At 43.6% G+C, this 19809-nt stretch overlaps 1 protein-coding gene across 6 annotated transcripts in view; it reads right to left on the bottom strand.

The window, feature by feature from the left end:
• Window positions 1–19809, bottom strand: part of STARD13 (StAR related lipid transfer domain containing 13) — a 304337-nt gene that overhangs the window by 115901 nt on the left and 168627 nt on the right. The window contains exon 1 of one of the 6 annotated variants that reach the window (XM_054825585.1): window positions 6100–6720. The exons of the other annotated variants lie outside the window; for them this stretch is intronic. Within the exon in view, the coding sequence (XP_054681560.1) occupies window positions 6100–6268 (169 nt within the window). The 5' untranslated portion in view covers window positions 6269–6720. Of the gene's footprint in view, window positions 1–6099; window positions 6721–19809 lie in introns of those variants that run through there. 6 annotated transcript variants of the gene reach the window in all.

Raw genomic sequence — 19809 nt, 5'->3', positions numbered from 1 at the left:
CTCTAATTAGACAATAGAGTTAACGTGAAAATTAAAAATCTCCATATGTCAAGATATATAACACAACTACAGCGGTTCATTGCACCACAAACAATTTCAGAACTGTGCTGGTTTTGGCTGGGGTAGAGTTAATTTTCTTCAGAGTAGCTGGTATGGGGCTGTGTTTTGGATTTGTGCTGACAACAGTGCTGATAACTCAGGGATGTTTTCGTTACTGCTGAGCAGTGCTTACACAGAGCCAAGGCCTTTTCTGCTTCTCACACCACCCCACCAGCGAGGAGGCTGGGGGTGCACAAGGAGTTGGGAAGGGACACAGCCAGGACAGCTGACCCCAACTGACCAAAGGGATGTTCCATACCAAATGACATCATGCTCAGCATATAAAGCTGGGGGAAGAAGGAGGAAGGGGGCAGATGTTCAGAGTGATGGCGTTTGTCTTCCCAAGTAACTGTTATGCACGATGGAGCCCTGCTTTCCTGGAGATGGCTGAACACCTGCCTGCTGATGGGAAGTGGGGAATGAATTCCTTGTCTTGCTTTGCTTGCGTGCACAGCTTTTCCTTTACCTATTAAACTGTCTTTATCTCAACCCACAGGTTTTCTCACTTTCACTCTTCTGATTCTCTCCCCCATCACACCGGGGGTGGGGGGAGAGTGAGCAAGTGAGTGTGTGGGGCTTAGTTGCCGGCTGGAGTTAAACCACTACAAAAAAAAAGTCCCAAGTTAAGATTTCATCTTGGCTGAAATCCTGCTTTCAGTAAAATCGAGAGTGAAAGTCCCCTAAGAAAGTCCCCCTAAGAAGAGCCAAGATTTCCTTCTTGGTATCCAACCTGCATGTGCCAGCTGAAGTGTCACCGCCACTCAGCAGCTGGGTAGTTATAAGGCCAGAAGGAACCACCATCATCACTGAGGCTGACCTGCAGTACCACGCAGGCCACTTCTTGATACGTAACACACAGGTATTTCTTGATAATTTCAGCTTTTGAACCTCTTTGCCAGGTAGTGGCTCCAGTGAAGGCTTCTCCCTTTCAAATGTCCTGTTGTCTATAAAGTACAGCTTTGTTCAACTTTAATTAGCTAAACTGCAATCTTTCACACTACTATTTGTCTTAGGGTTTTTGTTTGTTTGTTTGTTTGTTTTAATAAATACACCCCAGGGCACTTTGAGTTTATAAATACCCCTCAGGATGTTCACATTTTTTGTGTGAAAGTTTCACACAAATACTTCAACCATTTCAGAGTACAAGTTTAGAAAAAAATATTTTTAAAGAAATCCTACAATTTAATTGAAAAACACTAGTTTCTCCAGATTTAGGGCTAAGGACTTGAGGAAGGAGAGCGTGTAAGGAAGGAAAGATGATTGTGAAGCAGCTTCATGTGATGCAGGGCCTCAGTTTCTAATGGATCTTCAGATACTGTAAGAAACCCAGTTTTCACAAACTTAGTCAAGACTTGGTACTGCTCAATGGACCCACAGATCCCTCTGCTGTAAGCGTGCATCTGCCCCACACGTGTCTGACACTGGAGAGTGTAGGTCACTGGCACTGGTCAGAGATGACCTAAGTGGGGGTGTTTTATCATTACCACCAAGACTGAATCTTACTGGTTAATCTTTTACTTTCCTGGGTTCAGACAATGAGGTTTAAAGATGCGTAGGTAAAGTGGCCAGCATCCAGAACATGGGAAATGCTATGGTTTGGGCTGCCCGAACAACCGTATTCTGTCCTCTTTATATGTCTGAGCAAAACCACAGTCTTTAATTACAGAATTGTATCCCATTTCCCATCTCCAGGGAGGGACAGGTACTCTGTACCTGCATGCATATCCACAATGTGATTTGGGCTTCTTTAATGCAGCCCATGACTGCGATGTTTTCACTTAAATGATTTCCAAGTTCTCCTTTCAAGTATGGGAGTATACTACAGCTTGTTTAACATTAACAGTTGCAATTTAAAGTCATCTAAAATGCACAAATTTTTGCATCCCTCTTTAGCACTTTCCACAAACTGTACTCATGCTTGGAAAAGAGAAGAATTAAACATGTTGAACTAGCTCCAAAGGGAAGACTATAGACAGGAAAGTGCCTTTATTTGTACCTCTAATACTCGCTGAAACCAAATGCAGGTGATGGTACTCATAAAAGATCAAAACCAAACTTGCACCATGTAAGAGTATAAAACACCTGCTGAATGTTGAACGGAGAGTTTGCCTTGAAAAGTTAAACTCTGCCTTGAGATCGCTCCACTGAACAATTCTCTTCAACTGCTCTTGCCTGTGGACATAACCTGAGACAAAGCACAGAGCGTTACTCACTGTGGGCAGGAATTCACTCACTGACAATAGGAATTTGTCTTATTTTCATTTGTTTCTTCATATTATTTTCTTACTGAAAGTGCAGTCTAAGAATCAAATTCTACTGGGGACATTTCTTCACCGCAATGCCTAGCTGTGCTGGGGTGGATGTGGCTTCGTTTGCCTTGACGTACGCTCTACTTGTGCTGCACAGTCAACAATTTCAATTCAATATTTTCAGAGTATGGCCTTAATTCTTCATCACTTTTTACCTACAGCTACTTTTTATATTTTCTGTTCTGCACTGAATTTAGCCATGTGCTGTGAAAGAAAGAACTTTGTGACTCATGTAATATAAATTCTTGAAAGTCACCACCTTATTTATTTAAAGACAACATGAGTAATCATTAATGAATTCTCATACAGTTACTGCATACACAGTTTGAATAAATACCTCAGACCAAGCATGCTACACCCTGTTCCTTTATGCTGAGGCATGTGTCCCCTTCAGCGTGGAAACTAACGGGCTTATGGGGGAAAGGGAATCATCAAAAGATCACATTTTGAAAATACCTATTTAATATCAGACAGATAATTACTACTTGCATTCACAGGCCACCACATAATTCTGCCTCAAGGAGTCGGTGGTGTACATAAACCAAATATTTAGGACTTTCAAAGTATGATCTGATTAAAATAACAGTCTAGTTCCTTTCATTTCCCTTGTGGTGGTTTTCTTTTTAGAAATGATTAAATAGTGTAATTCCTCTTATGATTCATTTAGTTTATTTTTAACTAACACCAAAGGAAAATACAAAGGAGAGCTTCTTCAGCAAACGTGCCTTTAAAGGAGGAAGAAAAGCAGTATTGCACAACATGATAGAGTATTTTAGCATCGCTTAGAATGGTACACGCAGCTAATGACTGAGAAGATAGCAGTATATGCAACACTTTGTATTACACTGCATTGTCGAACCAGGCTCCCATCCTGGCATGGAAGCTTTGACTGCTCTATACATTGTAAATTGTATACATTGTGATTTTGTAAATCATTTCCTTTTCACTAAGGAAAAATATCCCTGGTGTAAAAACTTCAGTGTTTCCTACTGTGGGTGCCTCCCGTCTGAGAACCAGCAACTGAAAAATATCTGCAGAAGGAGTAGAGAGCAGGTATTCAAACAAGCCCCGAGGCAGCTTAGCACTTAAACATGTGGCAGATCTGTTTTCAGCAAGGCAGTTAACCAGGCACGATTCACCATTCCAGCAATAGTAAAATGCAGGCTGGATGTTTTTCTAAACATATGCTATAATTCAAAGGATTAGAATGGGGAGGTACTAACACAAGAATTGAGGTAGCAGAGTTTAAATACATTGTCATAAAATGTATGGTGCAAGGACATACAAACTCAAGGAGACTAAACAATGATTTACATGCTTTACTCAATTGAGTGACTGAAAGCAAGTTTTGGTTTTCACCTTGCATGTCTGGATTTACTTTTCAATACATTCCTGGTAAGTTGCTGTGTGGCACTCCAGAGGTAACGAAACCCACTTGCCAATGGGGTACAACTCACTCAGCTCCAAAGGGGCAGGCTGATACCTCCACCCATATCACCCTACTCTTCCAGTACTGACTGGGACTGGGACTGGGACTGACAGCAGTACCCTCACACCGCCTACAGTCTGAACAAGGCAGGCACAGAGGGTGACACACTCACCCAGCAAACCCTTGTGAAAGTCTTGTCAGTGACTGATGGGTCTAGGGTTTCACCCAGAGCATAAACTGGAGGTTTCAGATTGAGTTATACTAGCTAGACTTAGCTTTTTTTGTATTGCCAACACAGTTATTTGTATCAAAATTATTATTCATTACTTGGGGAATTGCAGAAAAAATTTATATCTTGCCTATGACTTTGCACTAGGTGTGTATATTCCTACGTATGAGCTCATACACAGACATCAGCGTCTATTTGCACAAATAATTTCATTATGTCTAATGGACTCTGTCCCCAATTTTCCATCGATCGATGAAGTGAAGGAAGTAACAATGTATTCTTAGTGACCCAAAATACACAAATACTTCATGTACTGAACTACAAGATATATCACATCATTGAGGCGCTATACAAACATCATTTCCCACAGCTCTGCGTGGGGCAGGTTGGAAAGCTGTGGCAGAGCAGCAGAGGTTATTCACCACGGACTGACCATCCACGCAACAAATTTCAGGCAGAAACGTTACAGCTTGGGAACTCCTCCCTGTCCCACCACACAGCCTCTCAAAAGCCTCGGCACCGCTGGGTGGCTTTGGCAGCCCTGGCTGTCCCAGACAGCTGATGATGGGTCATGGGTTATAAGAGGGAACGTTTAGCAGCACCATGACAGGTAGAGGAGTTGCTGCTAATCCATCTCATCCGCAGCTGCTGCTTGAAAATTAAGTTGGTAGCAGCACTGCACCCAAAACATTTTCAAGTAAACCTGGAGAGAAATAAATTACCCTTTCTTTCCATTCAACTCAGGCTGTACACTGGGTACACAGCATGACATAATATCCTTCCTGAAATCAGAGCTGCAGTGAGGACCAGTATCCTTCAAACACGACCGTTCCTGAGACCGCCTTGCAAACAACTGCATTTTCCTAATTGCCAGAGAAACTATCTTTTTCATCTTTTTTAAGAGCTGGCCAAAGAATTATGTATTGTTTTCTTTATAAATGCAATAAAAGTTTCATCACTATATCCCTGTACTTCTGCCAGAGTTTGACAGCCACAGATATAAAGAATCTTACTGGAAAGCAACACACAGAAATAGCCACTCCATTTAACTGATGCTGGTCAGAAGCTTGCACCAATTTCTGTGATATTTGCCAGATATGACAGCAAATGATGTTAACTCTATGCCTGCCCCTAGTGAGCAGAATCAAACATCTTTTTGCAAGCTGTTGAGAAAGTGACTGTTATCTTCAGGATTTTTTTTTTTCCATGAAAAATACATGATGTACTCTTTTTCTGAACGTAGGACCACATCCACTTTGGAAACTGGCATTCTTGGATGATCAATACAAAATCATGTATTGATTTTCTTTTTAATCTGTAAAAATCCGTACGGTTGCCTTTTATTTTTTTATCTTTGCATTAATGATTCTGAAGATGATTTTAAATTGCAAGCACAGGCCAAAGGATTTGTTCTGAGGCCAATCTGCATTTAGCTTTAGTGCCATAGATATAAATTCAGAAAAACAAAATCAATACATCTGTAATGACTGCCTAGATAACTGCATAAGCAGCTGCAGAAAGCCAAGTCAGCAATTATTTTTAAGGACATGTGACAAGTTTTCCAATTCTCTGACAGCTACACATGCTTGTTTCCAAAGGATGTTATCCCATCTGCCTTCCCGCAGCCGCTCTGGACTTCTGCTTTGTTTTTAACTGGACTATTATCTCTTCTCTCTCTGTGCTTTACCACGGGCAGTTTTTACCTGCAGCAATCGGAGCAGAGGTACTGATGCCAGTAACTGCTCTGCCAGTCGGAAAACACGAACTTCAGTGCCGAAGCTACCGCATAGTTTATGATTAAAAGGTAATTTAGTTAAATAGCTAATTGTGCATTAGTGTTTGTCTCATGGTTCTCTGTGTATGTGTGCATGTGTAGAAACAGAAAAGTATGAATGACTATTTCAAACTCTTCAGAATAGAGACAGGAAAAGAGCCTGAAATACGAGGCATTAAAACCTGTTCTCAGAGGAAAGAGGGGACCTGCAGACCCTGCGACAACGCCAGGCTAAGGAGCGTTTCTGCCAGTAACTCACCTTGCTGAATTTTCGTCAGTAGCTGGTGACGGGCGAGAATCCTGCTCATCCTGTAAGGAGGGCGTCTGGCGGTTTGATCAAATCGCAAGTACATCTCCTGGCCCTCGGGTGACACCGAGTTTAGGTAGTAACAGCCTGTGCCCGAAGTCCTGGCCACCTGCTTAAACATCTCTGCTCCTTTAAAATCACTCCGTCGCTGCTGTGGCTACTCCAGATTATAATCAGGGTAATGAAAGGAAGGAGGCAACAAGCCCTAGGGAGCTGAAAAGAGCAAGCGCTTTAAAAGAAAAAGGAGTGCCAAAAGCTACAACTCAGGATTCCTGCTTCTCCCACATGATCCGCACGGGCCAATCGCTCCGAGTCCAGCCTGTGGAAGTGCAGCCTGCGGAGGGACAGCCAGCCTGCCCCAGCCCCGGCAGCCCCGGCAGCCCTACGGGCAGACGGAGCTTACCCAGCACGGAGGGGCTCCACCGGGCCGCTTCTGAAAGCAAAGAAGAAAAAGGTGAAGACGCTTGGGAATGCCTGTTTTAGAGCACACAAGGCTGCAGAAAACCTTTTCCTTCTCTGCTCCACGCCGCCCAGCTGTCGACTCATCTCAGGAGAAGATGCCCTCGCTAGTTTTCTAAAAATCATACCTCTGTTTGCCAAGAAAAAGTTCGTTTACGGAAGGGCTGTCTGAATCTCAAAACCACATGGTACAACAAGCACTGGAACAAATGAAGCCCTTGGGATGAAAAAAAAAAATAACAACGCCTAACAGCTGGCACTCAGCAGTAAACAAGACCCGAGAGTCCCTAACATTACTGCTACCGAGAACTGGTCACAACCTGGAAGAAGGGAAGGGGATGGAGAGATTCTGTTCTTTGGGTTCCTCACCATAACATCTTCGGGGTTTTTTAATGGAGAGAGGGGCATCTGTTTCATTCAGTATTACATATCAACTATTGAGTTTGCAAAACATGTCATTTCTTTAGTTAATCAAATAGAAGCAGAACATTGCCATTTTTAACAGCAAGTAGGCAGCAGATCTGAGTTAAAATATACTGAAAACGCCCTCCTAGTACACCTGTCAATTAATTTTCCATTGCATTTTAAAATACCAATATTTTGGTTTAATACACCCCTAGCATGAGCTGATTTCTAAGGGAGCCGAGCTCTCTGATGTGAGCTTCGCTGGCCCACGGGGAGAAATTTCACAGTATCACAAAACTGGAAATGACGATGACTCACAAGGCTCTTCCACCCACCCAGCTGAACACGCTCCTGCCAAAACCCAGCTGCAGGTAGCAGGGCAGGGGAAGGCAGCGGGGAGGCAGCAGGGCAGCTGGCCAGCACGGATCCTGCACAGCTCGGGAACTCTGCTGCCACCTCCCAAATCCGTGCCCCTTCCCATGACGCCAGTGTCAAGCTGGGGGACAGGGAGCCGACCGCTGCTGGAGCGGCTGCAAGCTCCGGGCAGAAGGGGCTCTACCCCCATCCCAGCCCATGGGGGATCTTGACATCCCCAGACTCCTCTTGGATGTCTACCTGCTGTGACATTCTTGTCCTGTTCTCCAGCCTTGGGGCCAACAGTATGTCACGACCCGCCTTTGTACGACAGAGCTCTCCTCCCTCCCCCAGCCTGGATGAGGCTGCCCACCAGGACAGGGCCGTGGGGTGGCATTGCCTGGGACCTGCACTCACACAGGACAGGGTCCGGCCAGCTTGTGAGGGCAGACATAGCCACCTAAATGTGAGGGGCAAAAAGGACAGTTGACTCATTCACAATTACTCATTAAAATTTTGCTCTGTGCAAACCCCTTAGGGCAGGGTTTTAACTGCGATGCAATCTGTTCTCATTACACCTTACAGATTTTATTCCTAATGGACATGGGGCTTTCGCAGTGCAGTAAAATGGAGAAATATAATTCTGGGCACTAGAAGTTTAAAATGAATGCTCTAGACTGAAAGCCTCCATTACCTGTTATTACCATCCACAGCACCCACAAGTCCTGCACTTGCTGGTTTTTGCTCCAGGTGTGGCTGCATGGTGTTCTCTGAGACTCCCAACAGGGACTTCTGACTCAAGACAAAAGAGGTGGCACCGCTACGGTCTAAACTCCCAAACAGGGCAGGTCACTGGCAGCCAGGGAGCAGGACTGGCTGGTCTCGCAAAGCAGAGAGGCAGGAGAGCCGCGCAGGTGCAAGCAGAGAGAGCCTGAGCAGCAGGGAAGGGACGGTTTCCGTTCCCACTGCAGGAAAATCAGCGTGTCAGTCACTCATCTGCTGTCTTTTGAAGAACAAATATCCCAGAGACACTTGAGTGTCAATGATGTGCACAGTATTTATCCAAAGAGACATTACCACCATGCAGGGAAATTCTTATTTGATTAATCTACAGTCCTTTGATCTGATTCTACTTATAAAATGCTATTGCTAGTGGAAAAAGCAATTATTAACATTTCATAGCACTCTGTTAAAATTTTCATAGGGATTTCTTTTTCTGTTGGAAAATGCATTGACTTTTTCAGCTAATAAGATTCTGCATTCTTCCTTGCAGTACTTCCAAACACTAGGAAGCAGTTTAACTTAAATGTAACGCTTCAAAAACCAGCCCAAAGAAACAAAAACCAAGGCAAGAGCCTGAGTAAGGTACTGACTAGGGAACAAGCCCATTAAGCCCAGTAAGCCCATTAAGCTGGGAGCTGCCCTCCCAGCTTCCCCAGGAGCCCATCTCAGCCGTCACAAAGGGCAAGAATGAGGAGCCTCCATTACAGGGCGATGACTTTCCCTTCCTCCCATTGCAGGGCGGTGACTTTCCCTTCCTCCCGGACACGAGGGTCCAAACACAACTTCAGAGCCGGAGGGACGCTCCAGGCTCGGCGCTGCTGAGCGCTGCCTCTGCCGAGGCTGAATTCTTTGGCTCCGGTCCAGCACTTACATAGTAGTCAAATAAAACAAGAAACAACAAGAGTTAGCTGGTCTCGCGGTGCTCGTTTGAAAGCTCCTGTGCTTTAGGTTGTGCATGGTGGAGGAAAGAAGTAGTCCTCATTGCATACTTTTGAAATGACTGTCTCCTCATTCGGTGACTGCCCTGACACTCACTGTTTATTTTCAAAAATGCGTCATTCAAATGAGGAAACCCCTTTGTCCGTCAGCCTTTCAGACAAAAAGTACCACAGAAGCCTAAGCTGTTATATAAGAGAGCTAATTAATATTTCAGTCTCAGTCTACAGGCTGTTTCTGGAATAGTTAATAGAGCAACATTGAACTTCATGCTAATGCGTCTCATAAAAGCGCTTCAAGATGAAAGCTTCCCCGTGCGGTTTACAAAGGCTGCGGGGGAGCTCCAGCACACACCTGAAATCGCTGCCTGTCATGACAGCAGCACAGCCCGCGCGATGGGAGCCCAACCCCACGTTCCCGTGTCGCAACTGATCCACACGGGAATGGAGATTCCTTCGTTAAACCACAGCTGGAATTAGTGATTTTTTACCTGAATCAGAAACGTCCACACTTGTGTCTATAGCATAATACCCGCATGTCACAGCTAGACATTTTACAGGACAAATGGTGATTTGATGGACACTGAAATTTTCTGGAAAATCAGGAAGGTTCACTTAAAGGTTTATTACTGAAACACAGCATTACTGAAACTTGTGCAGTATTTACTAGGATAATTGGCAAAGTCAACTCAAGGATGCGTACTCTTCTGTGTATGCATTCACAGACAGAACTGTAACACTGTTCATTGATTTTTATGTGTGTCTTCCACTTTTCTCCCCGAAACTGCATTTATTGTGAGGGGTGAAAGAGTAAACTATTTGCAGAAAAAACCTGCCCCAGGGCTGCCCATATATACCGAAGTAACAGAAGGCAGTACTTGAGATCTGCTTCCATTTCACTGAGAGCGAGGTGCCGCAATCAGCTGGAGAGAACAGTGTGGTATACTCTACAACTGCTAAAATATATCTGATAACGAACTCTCCACTTACAACCAGCTTTTCTGTGCACAACAGTGTGAGCTTCTACACACCCCCGTGGCCTTAGAGTATTACTCACATAGGCATGAGGCAACGCTACAGGCAGTGGGGTAGCAGAGGGTAAATTGAGATGAACAGCACTTTCCCACTTGTATTCCCATACATATATATATATAACAGGACCACTTCCTCACATCTTATAATTCACCCCCTGTAAAAAACTGTGAGACAGGTCCATGGGGCATGGAGTTATTCAGGCTTGGATGGAACCTGCAGTTCTCACACAGTAATCAGCCACTTGATCTTCCAGCCATGAGCCATTTCCCTTTTATTGTTAGTTGCACTTATCTTGTTATATCGCATCTAAAATTAAATGGCAACTTGATGGCTTCTCTTCATTTGAAAGCACTGGTGCTATGAGAACAACACAGCTTCCTAACCACTGGAGGAGCACAGTTGTTATTAACATTAGTGACATGTAGTTAGAAGAAGCCGGAAACTCTTGTTTTCAAGTTACAGAAGAAAAAAAGTCAGACGTCTGCTTTTAACTTGTTGATTTCTGGATTCCCTTCTATAATTCGCCAAGTAGAATAATAGTTCAGTTTGCTGGGTTATGGCCAAAACTCCAATATCCTATATATACAATATATCCTATATTCGAGTCCTAGCCACATATCTTATCCCTATCCTATCCACACATCTTTTATTTCTTACTTGTATCTGCCGTTACAGCTGCCTGCACAGCAGCTCATGTGTTAGCAGCAGGCAATTCCTCCTTTCTCAAATTTAGGAAGAGAAAAAAATCATATGTGGGGAACCCAAAGCTGTGTTTATGATGAGGCTTTCACTTACTTCACGTGTTTTGAAACCTATCTCTGGGACCGGGACTTTTAAAAGCATAAGTTCATTGCCTGCTGTTTTATGTTTGAATGCAGACGTTTGTTTGAGAGCTGAGCTGGGATTGCTACAGGCTGCAAACTCATTTACACAGGGCATGAAACAGCAGGGTCTCCAGAGCAGCTAGAAACGTTTCCCTCTGGCTCAGCAGCACTTCAGCCCTCTTCCTGAGGCCGTGCCAGGGCGCCGGGGTTCTGCGGCTAGTCAGGGGCTGCCAGGAATCGGACTGGGGCAAAAGGAAAACAGTTTATGCGAGATTTCGACATCGCTGGGAAGCGAGATGGAAGCGGCTAATAGCTGCACAGCGTTACAACAGAGGATCGTTTCACTGGAGAGCCCGATGCTGATGTGTTCTGGAGGCAAGTCAGCTGCTATGTCAACTGTCCGATAGTGAGTTTTAAAAATGAATACTGCTAAGCAAGGCATGAAAGACAGGCTTAGAGACACCCTTGACAAACTTCAAACCAGAAGAGGCTTCTGACTAGTACATTTTATACCTTTTTCCTTTGTTCCAGCATCCCCATTCCAGCATCAGAGGATTATCCATTTGCGTTTTAAGACCCACACGTTCAGTGGATAGCACCGGTATAAAATGTACCTCCTGATTACAACAGCATTAGTGGCCTGGCCAAACCACAGAAGGCAGCTCTAATACAAGCAGAGGATTAGAAACAAGATGCAGGCTCAGTACAGCAGCAGCGCGTTTGTGGGCAGAAAGGCTGGCAGAGGGAGAAGGGCAGTGAGTGCCCCACCAGCCACCAAGGCAAACTTACAGAAATAAGGACACGTGCAAAAAGCCAGAAAGACGAGGGTCATGGCAAGAAAGCTGAAGTGATTCCTCGCGTTAGTCCTCCCATAGAGGAACTCAGGGATGTCAAATCAACACAATTAATAGTACCAGATTTGAAAAAGGCTCCTCCAAGATCCTCTACCATGAGATCATAAAGGAGCTCAGCTATCAGGGATAAAAAGGAAAAGGTCACTTGTGGCTTAATGGCTGCTTAAAGACAGGAAACAAAAGTAGTGATAAATATTCCATGTTCACAATGGGATGAGGTTCCCAGTGGACTCCCACAGATGTTAGTGCTGGAACCTGTTTTACCCACTACCCATACATGATTTTTTAAAAGAGATTGAGTAGTCAGATGGCAAAACATAATGACAATACCAAATTTGTCTAGAAGTCAAAACAGAAATTGGTTGGAAACACTGAAGGTTCTCACAATATCGATTGAGAAGGCATTAAAACTGTATCTTTTGAGTGCTGATAAATGTACTGGAGAAAAAACACCCTAAAGGTACACAGTGCACAGTGATGGGATTTAATGGAGCTATTATCACTGAGAAAACAGATCTTGGACACGTTTATGAAAATCCAATACAAGTGCTCAGTAGGTACAAAAAAGCAAAGAGGATTTTAAAACTGGTTAGAAAACTAATTGAGAGCAAACCAATAAACATCATTATGCTATTACAAAGGTTTGCCCACCACTTCGCAGTGCTGGGGTCTTTTCTTGGAGTCAATGAAGTTGGGAACAGTAAGTGAAATGATCATGGGGCAGGTTCGAAATGAACAAACATAAATATTTCTTCTTATTTGCATAGCTGACCCCTGGAAGTCATTGTCAGAGGATGCTGTGGCTGCCAGAAGTTAGAAGAGTTCAAATAAAGATTAGGTAAATACCTGGAAAAATCCAGCAAGGGCCATTAAGCATAAAAGTCCAGCTAGTGGCTCAGGACCTCCCTGAACCACATGAACGCGAGCAGGATATATAACATATACAGCATCACTACATGCGTGTCTCGGTGTTCTATTTTTTCCCAAAATAGTTGCAACTGCCCTCTGGCCGACGCATGGTAGTGGGTTGGATGGAGCTGTGTATTCTTATGTGAGCTAACCAGCCCCCACCCACCCCACGGACCGTCTAAAAGCGGGATCCTACCAGCATTGCTAGTGCATAAATGCATCAAAATAACCGTTCCTGTGGTTTGTGGCTGGAGTCTGTGGAATAGCCAGTATTTCCCTGGACACAACCTCTCCATGCCCTCTTGGCTCATTTGCTGGTGAGGTGTAAGCCGGTGGCCTGCTGGCTGCAAGGATGGGCTCAGAGGATGTGACCTTCCCATCCCTTCTTCTCTCCCAGGGGGTTAGAAGGGACCAGGCACTCCTGGCCAGTGGGTAAAGTCATTGCAAGGGGTTGGTTGTTTCGTCCAGTGCCTGGCTGCTAATTTAGGTGTTACAGTCTCACTCCTGTTCAGTTTTAAACATCACATTTTTTTCTCAAACCACACCAACATATGAATATAGCACTGGCCTTAGCTGAACTCTTCCTAAGCCAAGAATAGCCAGCATCCCACAGTGTGAAGTCCCTAAAGGCAGTGGTTCTCAACAGTAAATTAAAAAAAAAAAAAAAAAAAAGTTGGATAATAACTAGAGGTCAAAATAGAAGTCAAAAGAGACGAAGACATTTCAGGTGGCAGACCTCCTCTGCCAAAGCGTTCGGAGAGTATTATGACAGGAATGAGCTAAACGTAGTTTCCATACCCTTAGTGCAACTCCATCTGCTAAATCTATACCTAAGTTGCTAAAACTAAAACCACAGGAACTGTGTAAATATATTTAAGTAGCGGTGGGCTAACACACATCGTCGTCTCTGAGTCTCACTAACAAAGTGTTTGGATAACACAGTGATAACATAAGAAAGTGTTTAGATAAACTGATTTTCTTATGTAAATAAAAATGTTGTAAATCCTTACACAGCCCTACTGCTGGTGTCACTCTGAACCACAGGCAAGCACTCCTGTTCCTGCTGAAGGTTCATGCCTTCACAGACTTCATGTGAGGGCTTCACTATTTATTTTCTTTTCAACAGGACTCCAGTACCATGGTGACAAAATGGGCAACAGAGGAAATATTAAGGTTTTGATCTGGTTTTGAGAGAGGGTTATTTCATCTCTGTGCTAGAGAGACAATGTCAAAGTTAGATTTTGTAAAAATTAAAAAAACCCAAAACAACAAGGCAGAACAGAATAGCTCTTGGCAACACTACTTCAAACACAACAGCATGGGACTGGTGCATGGGAACATGAAATTCTCCAGGCTCCTCGAAAGCAATGAATATTCATTGCATTATTTCAGTCTCTGGTCCAGTGAGGCAGATTGACTGGCAGTGACAGTGTAAGACTTCAGGGAAGCTGCACAACCTGTCTGTACCAATTTCCTGACTAACAGTAATCTTTGCCTTGATTGACTACTTTAGTACCTATACGGGAAAAAAAAAAGGAAATATAATTTTGTAGGGAGTTCCATTTTCCTTACAAGCAATATCAGTCCACTGGAGGCAGACTCAAGTCTACTGCAACTGCATGAACTAAGGAGAAAATAAACACCTTTCAAAATGGTCCTACACCTGCAGTGGGTTCCTTCAGATGAGACACTTATTGCCTAAACTTGCAGAATGCCACAGATTTCCTAATATATTACTAAATACATGCTATCAGATATTATAAATACTGCGTAACAAGGACGCGGTGTTTGTACATGCGGCTCTACAGAGCAATATGCCCTAACCAATAAGTTGGGTCTTGACTTGAGGGCTGGACTGCAGCGTAGCACGCAAGGAAATACTCTGCAGGATGCATATAAAGCATTTTGTTCACTAACAGTTAAACTGTCCCCTTATTTTTTCTATAATCCCCAAGCCATCACCACCAAGATAGCCACTAAGTAGAGCAAAGCCATTGCTTTGCTGGTTACTCTTCCTGGAGACCCAGGAAAGTTGAGGTTTGGGCTGATGCGTGGTGGAAGTTTAGACTACAGTGGGGTGGCAAGTGCTCCTGGGAGGGATGCTCTCTGCAGAAGCTGGTGACCCTTTCTGCCTCCACCTCTCCCATCTCCCTAACAAAGCAAACTGAATTAAGCCTTGTGGCAGCCAGCATCTGGTACAGTGCAGGACCATCTGGCCTGACACGTGGCCGTCCCATGCTCTTGCTGCAAGGGCGAGTGAGGGCACTGTATCCAACACAGACCTGAGGTCCATCCCCATGGCATCTGGGTATGTGCTTGCCCATGCCCCGGAGAACACAGTGCACACGACGTTTTCTTCCCTCCCCTAGATTACCAGCTTGGCCATCCCAGAACCAGAGCAAAGGTCCTGCACAGAAAATAGTATGGATGAGGAGTGGATTTGGTCACTAGCCCAGCTTTCAGGCTGACCCACCACGTCACTGCATGTGAGACCCACACACTTGCACACTTAGCTGGCTGCATAATTTCAGCCATACTGGTGCCTAATTAGCAACCTCACAAATGAAGAAGCCAGGGGGAATAAGGGACGTGTATGCAGCAGTTATCCCTCAACCAGAGCTAGAATTTAGCATAATCTACATCAGTTGCTCTGTACAGTGCATTAGTTGCCCTGTATGTCTGAAACAGAATGCATGATGCCCTTAGCTTTTAATCCCAAATTATTATTTTTTCATATCAAGAAGTTTTAGGAGTATCAGTTATATATATATTAATTTTTTTTCTAAAAAAAAAAGAACCCACATAATCCCTGGCAGACCTTCCACAATAAACCAGCAGTGGAACAGTTTACAATATAAATAGATATTCGTGAATTGGACAAGTCTCTGATGAGGATTTTCTGTCTCCCAGCAATCAACTGCTCAGTGCATAACTTAAGACTTAAGCTTTCCATTTCTAGACTCTGTATTTCTTTCTTGCATTCTTTTTTTTTTCCCCTCACAGTTTGCACCATGCTATAGAGACACTGCAGAGCTGATGTGTCTCACTGGATAAAGTCATTTTGGCCAACAAGCTGCAGGTGGGGTTTTTTTAAGAGAGTGGAAGTCTGCCAAATAGCAGGAGTGACACAGAGGAAAGGGCTTCCCATAGCTCCCTTGCCAGCCACCACGCTGCTGCTCCTGAGAAAGTGCAGATAGCGCACTGCTCCTGCCCCACAGTCTGCCTTTGGAAAAGGCTTCCAGTGAGCAGGGAGGACCAGAGAGAGCCTAGAACCTGCAGCAATGCAGGTGGGGTGAATTATTCTCCAGCAGATATTCCTTCCTTCTCCCCCCCCCCGTCCCCCATATCAGTTGTACTGCCTTGGAGCATATTCTCTCCCTCCACCTCTCCCCTCTCTAGCTGTGTACACCTACACACCCCCTTGCACATCCTCGTCCCTCCTCCAGCAACCACTTACCAAGACTTCTCCTCTGTTGATTCCCCCTCTGTTCAAAATAGGCAGACCAAGAGAGTTGGTTGATAAGGTCCATACCAGCTGTGAATTTCTTTTTCGCTCTCTCAATTCCAGCGTGATGAAAATATTGCTGTCCAACCTCTGTTTATCCTGGCACCCTATCAAGTCCCTCTACCAGGCTTCCTCCCTGTCCCACTTTCTGAATATGCAGCTCTCTTTCAAATCAACCCCACGGTGTTCCTCATTTGTTGTTGTCTACTTAAGGTGTTGCTCCATGTTTATGGAATGTAGTTTTACTGGAAAAATTCCTTGGCCAAAACCTTCAAAAGGAACTACTCATCTTGGGTTGATTTTCCATGACACTTGCAAAGCTCTGGCTTTCTGGGAGTGTTGGTTTCCTCAGTCTGAATGTAAGACCTCTTTGAAGTATCTCAAGTCGGACAACTAAAAATTTCAGAACAGAAAATGTACCTGACCTTTGAAAAAGGCTGGTCCAGTTTATGTGTGCTGATTTTTTTCCTCCTCTCTTTGAATTAGATTTTGACAAGTAAGTGCTATTCTTAGCTGTAAGGACATGAAATTAAGGCAAAACTGGGTCCTGAAAAGAAGTTTCCAGATCATGCTGCTGTGAAGGCCTTTTACTCCAAATCAGAATTTGCTGATTACTTTACAAATGTTCAGGATTTGCACTTGAGTGGTTAAGATCAGAATTGGCTTTAAAGTACTTTGTGTGTACCCTGTACTTGGATTGCAGAAGAATGAACCAGAGATTCATGTATTTCAGTCTTTATTTTTCCTCCTTTTATTTTCCCTCCTCCTAAGGAAATTATGACAAATAATACACTCGCTGGTTCCTAATATGTTACCAAACATAATAGGTTGGATGATAAATTAAAACCAAATGGAGTTCTGAACATTTTGCTTTCAAACCACTACTAAGTCCATATTGCTTTAAAAATAAACTTTGTTCCTACTTTGCTCAGACTACTGAAAGTTCATGTGACAGGGAGGCAACTCTGGCAGTGACACCTGTGAATGATTTGAAAATAACTTTTTAAAATAGCAGTTGTGAGGGATTACACGTCTCCAGAAGATTACAAACGGGAAACAGACTCCGTGTCTCACCAGCTTAGGTGTAGCTCAGCTAGGAAGTGCACAGTCACATCATAAACCTCCCTTTTACTTTGTTCCTAATTGGCAGCCTTGTTAACAACATCAGCAAAGAACTATTCACTGAAGCCTGGAAGCTAAGAGGTCATACCATAAACTTGCCATGTCCTTACACTCTTTCCTAAGTATGCACTAGCAGCTGTTGTGAAAAACAGGATACCTGAGGCTTGACAGGCTTTTGCTCTGACCGAGGACACTGTACCAAGTACAACAAATATTCACACGTCGGACAACTAACTAGTAGTTTGAAAAGTGAATCTTAAAACCCACTTTAAAGCATGCAGTATGAAATCTGCATGGCTGCTGCCACTGTTGCTTAGCTAAACCAGTCAGGGATCACAAATAAAATCACACAGCTTTTATTACCATAAATTCGGTATGTCTTCTAAAGACATGTAATTCACAGTCTGCCTCCCCAGAATAATCTGGAAATGGAGAAATACATTTAGGCAAAGTTCAGGTACACTGGCTGGTTACTGTCGGAACATGTAACTTTAAGCGCACGTTCAAGTGCCACTGAAGTCACAGGCACCTTGTCAGCTCCATCTCCTGCTTTGCTTACTTGAGCAGGTACCTTAAAATGAAGCCAGAGATGCTATAAGCAGCAATCTCTAAAACTAAATTTCTGCAATAGTAGTGGCTCACTGATTTCCATATCAAATGCACTCAGGTGGCAGCTGAAGAGATGGCTTTTTCCCCACCTGTCACTGATGCAGGCAGGTCTTTGGTGCTGTCACTTGGCTAGAATTATGGAGAGAAATAAGCACCACCGGAGGGCAATTCATCCCCCTTCTCTCACACACCTATTTCAGGATGACAGGACTTGCTTTCAGAGGTACCTATTTCTGTCTTGACTGTAAAGGACCTCGTGTGACTAGCTCAGTCCTTTTAGAAGGCACCCCCACTAGACTCACTGCTTTCAAGTCAGGGCAGATGCTTTTCACCCTGTATGTTATTTATAACATGAATCAAGACTGTGGCTAGAGCATAACATAATGCCTGTACTCCGAGGACTAAGCGAAACCTAAGTGGAAAAGGAATGAAGATTTCTTTTCTCACATATTTCGGTCAGTTGGTACAGCTCAGCTGACTTGGCTGCTACATTCCCATTTGGGGATCCAGCCTTGATCTGGAGATCAAGTTGAAACTGGGGCTGACAGGTACATCGGTGGCTGTGCCACATACCTCAGGAAAGCCAAGGAAATGCTGACATGGATTGTAGTCACACCTTCATTGGCGAGCCAAGACTCAGATGCTGTCCTTGGGATGGGTGTCTTTGTCTCTACCATTTCTGTAGTAGGCTCTGCATTGAGAAAGAACTAAGGAACCCAGCGAAGAATTAGATATTAACTTTACAAGAACCACTGTATTCCACAATTTCCTACTGATTATTCCCTGTTTATCATGTTATTGCTGACTGTTTTGTCCCCTGAAATTCTATGGACATGTATGTTTTACTCAGGCATCTACTGGTAAAACTAATTGAGAGATGCGACTTCCAGTGCAAAACAATGCCCTCTATTAAAGAAATAAGTCATTAAATAAGAGCATCCATAAATAGAAAGGGCTGTATAAACAAATAGGGGAAAGCATCTGGTTTGCAACATCTTTGCACAATTTGCAGTAGCTAAATCTGGACCCAATTAATGACCTGTTTATTTTCCAAAATTTCAATAAAATGCCTTGGCAAAAACTTAATCTGTCTCTGGAGAACGTCTTATTTCCTTCCATATGCTGCCCAGTCTGTCACAGAAATAAACTTCCCAGTTTCAAGATCCCTAACGACTGCACCAACTGATCCTTTCCACAAAAGAAGAGATAATGGTTCCAGCCCTATAAAAGTCATGATCCTCCCTCAAGAGAAACCAACATGAAGGAGTGAAAGAGCGAGCACTCTGCATCAAAGCCTCTGCTGTGACCTAGAATCCAGAGATTTAAAAATCAGCTCTGTGAAGCCTAGTGTTCCTACCTACAATTCATCCCAGCTGTTTTATAATCCCTCTAATTTGATAGTTTCTTTAAAATGCTGCCATGCCACGATTAATGTGTATGTGTTGGCTTTGTAACACTTGTCCTGCTATCCTTGTTGTTCAGGGTGCCTTCAAAAGAAACAGCTTAGGCTGTTTTGTAATTATGTATGTTGATGGTTTTGTATAAAACAAAACAGATGCTTCAGAGTCAATTTTATTTGGTGGTGTCTTGTCTAACCTAGATTCTGAGATGTATTTGATCTCTATTTGAATCAGATTAGGTATAGTATCCTCTATTTTATTATATGTCAGAAATATGGATGTTCTGGTACCTTCCCATTCCTGATGAACTCATGCATCCTACCACACATTTAATAGATAATATTTTTTAAAATAATACACTGTTGGTTTAGAGGTTAAACGTAACAAAACAGATGAGTCCACATGAGTTGAACACTTCACCATTTAAATTTACAAAGTATTTAAGTGCTCTGCTGAACTGAGGCCATA

The sequence above is a fragment of the Grus americana genome, chromosome 1 (assembly GCF_028858705.1).
Source record: "Grus americana isolate bGruAme1 chromosome 1, bGruAme1.mat, whole genome shotgun sequence".
NCBI lineage: Eukaryota > Metazoa > Chordata > Aves > Gruiformes > Gruidae > Grus > Grus americana.
This window is presented reverse-complemented; position numbering and strand designations above follow the sequence as displayed.